The sequence below is a fragment of the Ipomoea triloba genome, chromosome 11, assembly GCF_003576645.1.
Source record: "Ipomoea triloba cultivar NCNSP0323 chromosome 11, ASM357664v1".
NCBI lineage: Eukaryota > Viridiplantae > Streptophyta > Magnoliopsida > Solanales > Convolvulaceae > Ipomoea > Ipomoea triloba.
The window spans coordinates 6,007,409-6,012,045 of record NC_044926.1 but is presented as its reverse complement, the minus strand read 5'-3'; the positions used below and the strand labels follow the sequence as shown (position 1 = coordinate 6,012,045).

General features: G+C 38.1%; 1 protein-coding gene across 1 annotated transcript; it reads right to left on the bottom strand.

The window, feature by feature from the left end:
• Positions 1-229: 229 nt before the first annotated feature.
• LOC115996770 (probable GTP diphosphokinase RSH2, chloroplastic) lies at positions 230-4,242 on the bottom strand. The gene is made up of 6 exons (XM_031236172.1): positions 3,193-4,242; positions 2,878-3,063; positions 1,874-2,334; positions 1,566-1,724; positions 1,127-1,469; positions 230-878 (listed from the first exon to the last, which is right to left on the bottom strand). The coding sequence occupies exons 1-6, from the start codon at positions 3,907-3,909 to the stop codon at positions 576-578; spliced, it is 2,169 nt and encodes a 722-aa protein (XP_031092032.1). The 5' UTR covers positions 3,910-4,242; the 3' UTR covers positions 230-575.
• Positions 4,243-4,637: the final 395 nt, after the last annotated feature.

Genomic DNA, 4,637 nt, shown 5'->3' with positions numbered 1-4,637 from the left:
ATTTCAATAGAATTTTTGAAATGTTTTAATTTCAACACAAGAAATTTATATGTTCGTCAAAATCAACAATAATTTAAATATATTATTGTAGAGCTTAATCGCACTTTTTATATTGACTTAAAGAGTTTAAATAAATAAATCTTATTTTTTTCCTTTCTTTATATTAATTATTTTGTTTTCCTTTTCTCTTTTTATTATATATTTATTTAATCACACAATTCATACAATAGGTCGGAAATCGAAATGGAATAAGCCCTTTGAGTTATACAAATACACATTAATCTATAATTTCTCTCTTTCTAGATGATAGATACACTTCCAAGTCATAGGGTAGGATGACTACATCCATCTAGAAAGGTAAAAGCATGACTAACATGCAGCAGCATTTGAAGAAATGCCAAACTATGCTCATATGATGCACAACATGGATTACTTTTTAAACCCACCCTGTTAGGCTGTTAGCCAGTTTTTCTTCACAACAGACATGCTGTTCTGTACAAATTATACACAGGAATCACTTTTTCCTGTCAACAAAGAAATTGTCAAAGCTCCAAGCATATCCATGCTCAACTTCTTTAGCCTACCATAGACGTCGAGCAAGCGGGAGCCAAGCTAGAAACGCTTAGGTCTCGATCAAACATGCGCTGGATCTCCACCCTGTAATCTGTTAGCGATTTGTCTGGTATTGCGGGAGTCAGTTGTATGACATCTCCCATTTTGAGCTTGCATGTGGGATCAGTAATTGGCTTCTGATTCAACTGTGGCCTTAACTCTTCCTTTACTGGGATTCCATAAGGAGTCAATCGAGAACTCCCCTGACCAGCCTTCTCCAACAAATCCATAACTGTTGAGTTTGCAGCAAACTCTTGGACTGACATCTGCACCACATAAAGCAACCAACTTGGACGTATCAGAATTACTAGTAATTTGTGGAAAACAAATGAAAACCATTCGGTGTGTTACAGGCTCTCACTTTAGTGCAGTTCTAATGAGCCTAATGGAGCCGATAAAACGCAGATTTTCCAGTTATAGCTTAGTAGTGGACAAGCAGTCATCAATTTCCTTTTCTTTTTTCTAATCTCAAGATGAGTAAGAAACAAAAATCTACTGAATGCGAAAAACAAACCTTATCATTCTCGATCATGATCACATAAACAGGACCATCAGACCCACCATCAGGTTTACAGTATGGGCAATTGGAATGAGACAGAAATTTGCACGGTGGCTTCAGAGATTCAGCATAGCCAATGGACTTGTCTTTGTTCATTGTTTCACACTGCCAGGTAACAACCCACCGTGCCCACTCAACCATCTGAAGTACAAAGGAAGAGTGCTTACAATCACCTTCCTTGTATCTCCAATGAGCAGCAAAGCCATACTCTGCTTGCAGGTGCATCTCCTTTGTTCGAATCTGAACTTCAAGAGGCACCATGCTGCCACCTATAACTACTGTGTGTAGAGATTGATACCTATAAATTAAACATGTATATTAGGAATTAGGATCAAATATAAACTTCTCACAGGAGTAATCCATCATCATAGTATGTAAGATCTTGCGTGCTCACCCATTAAATTTGGGATGCATTATGTAGTCCTTAAACCTTCCAGGCACTTCATGCCATAACTGGTGGATAACTCTCAGTGCTTTATAGCAGTCTTCTTTCTCTTCAACAATCAACCGCAGCCCATGAATATCATGGATTTCATCCATATTGAGCTTCTTTCTGAAAATTACTACAAACCATTACTACCTCAATGAATTGATTTATAGCATAAACACAATATAGTTCATTATGTTGTTGCACATTATATATGCTCTGAACATTATGTCTGTGTGTTCATAAAGAGAGAGAGAGAGAAAGAGGGAAAGTACTTCAACATTTTGCTGTATATGCTATATAGGCTTTTGTGTCGCCCAGATAGAACATGATAAGAAATAGCCCCATCCTTCAGTGCCTGTTCTAATTTCTCCACAGAAGAAGTAATCATAGCCTCATCAAAGGAATTCACAAGTTTTGAGGACAGCTCCCTGTGCTGATCTGGATGAAGATGTTTAAAACAGAGATTCTCAAGCTGCTCCTTCCAGGTAAAGATACCTAATCGGTTGGCCAGTGGAGCAAATATCTCCAAAGTTTCTTTTGCAAATCGCTGCTGTTTGATCGGAGGCAGTGCATCCAATGTCACCATATTATGCAGCCTATCAGCTAGTTTTATGAGAACAGCCCTGGCATCAGCCATTGCAAGGAACATGGTATGTAAACGATCTGCCTCAACACTTTTATTGGCAGTATTATTATCCCGAGCAAGCTTGCTTAATTGACTAAGCTTTGACACCTGAAAGAATCAGAAGGGATATCAACATTTGGCATATATGAACAATCCAAACTAAAAAATAAGTAAAAAGTAACCATATAAATTAGATCTATTTGTATAAGAAATTGTGGAATACACTCCCAAACACACATCCTAACCCGACTGACCATGACAAGCCATTGTCTCACTGGTATTTAAATTTCTAATTTTCTATTGTGCTGGTTACTGACCAACAGGAGATACATACTTTGCCCACTTAATTATGCTTATGGCTAGAAGACAACTACATATTGAGAACCTCTAACTTACATTACATTCCTCACATCCCATCCACAAATGATTATATGATCAATGGAACACCATGCACACTATTCATCCTACAATCTTACTACATATACAAAAATAATGCTATTCTTAACTAATGATATCAGAGGAACTTAAGATGGCAGCCATTTGCCCCAAAGTGTTACTTTAGCATTAATTTGAATAATTTCAACTTCTATGATCTATATAACAAGTCTCAAGTAGGAACAAGAACAGAGAACTTTGTAATTTTCTTCATACCCCTTCAACCAAATCAGCAACATCAGCTCCAAATGTCTGGAAGATGTAGTCATATGTCATGAATGTATCATCAAGAGTGTCATGCAGAAGCCCAGCAGAAACAACTTTAGAATTTGCTCCAATGGTTGCCAGCAAAACAGCAGTCTCAACGCAGTGCTGCAAATACGGATGGCCACTTGCTCGTATCTGCAATATATCAACAGAACTTCTTTATACAATAAGGAAAAAAAACCTTAATTTCAAGTTTCATCACATATTAAATAAATATGATCATATATTCATATGGGAAATATATATATATATATAAATATATACCTGTCCTTTATGAGCTTTCTCGGCTTCATAGAAAGCCTTGACAACAAGATCATCATGAAATATTTTGTGCCTAGCTTGAGCGCCCAACAGCAAATCTTTAGAAAGTGGTTCCAATTTTGAGGTGGACTCCAAGACGCTGTCTTCCATCGGAAACGTGAGTTCATCCAGCAAGTCAGACTTAGTAGAATCTAAACCCGGCATGTTTAAGCTCACGGGAGTGTAGTCCACATACGAACCCAACGCGTGCATTACAAACCCATTGAACAATCCACCTTTTCCGGAACGAATCGAACAAATATCCCCAATTCTCTTCGGCGGACTCCTGGAAGATGCTACGATCCCCGCACTACGACCGCAACTTCCCGGGCCTTGAAGAACGGAAACCGGGCTCTGATCGCGCTTCGCCGAGGAGCTCAAAGTGGAACAACGGAAAGAGCTGCTTAATTCCTCACCTCTATTCGGCCAACGCGGCCCCAAATCCTCCGTCCCGCTCAAATAACCAGCGGACGACGAGTGCTTCACCGACGGCGACGAAAACAAACACGACAGCCCTCCCACCACAGCTTTCTGCGAAAAGCTCGTCGAGGACGTCGAAGAAGATGATCTCGCGTTCAGGTCGAACTCGTGCGAAGTGTGCGAGTTGATCTGACACGGATACGGCGTGGAACACACAGTGCCCGGCGGACTAGCATACAGTGTTATCGTTGGAACTGACATTTCTGATTTCTCCCCCCAATTGAAGCTCGAACTTTCAGAAAATCATAGAATCCGAGAACTAAAAGCTGCAAATTTCCTATTTCTCAAAATCTAAACCTGTAACAACAATTCAAAGAACCCTAGATTCTGATACTTAAACACAACGACTATATACAGCATACACGCAACGAATCTTAAACTCTGTACAGATTAAGGAAACCTTTCAGATTTGATTCTAATGAACGAAGATATAGAAAACAGAAATCCCAAACCTAAACGAACTATTTTGAGGAATTTTTTGTTCTTGTGAGAGAGATTATGTTTATTGTCCCGATATTTCTCTTCTTCTATCTCTCTTCTTATTAATGACTTGATGTTTCCAGTATGAGGGAATGTGAAATGGCATATATAACCCCGTTAGTGTTAGGTGACTGAAAATTGAATATAACGAACAGAAGCACTTATCCGTCGGGTAATAATGATACATGTTTTTTTGTTTGGATAATCTTTTGAGTACTAGGAGTACTATCAATTTTATTACAAGATAATATCTATTTAATATTTTTTTTTATATTTATAGTCCTAACTCAAAGAATCAATACATTCTCTCAAGCAGAAATATAAATATGTCAACTGAGTACAAGATATTTGATTTGGAAGAAATCTAGTTCCCAACTTTATCATAGTTACGCTTTGCATAAAGAGTTCAATTTAAGTCGAATTTTTTACTTTTATTTCCTATTCCTTGT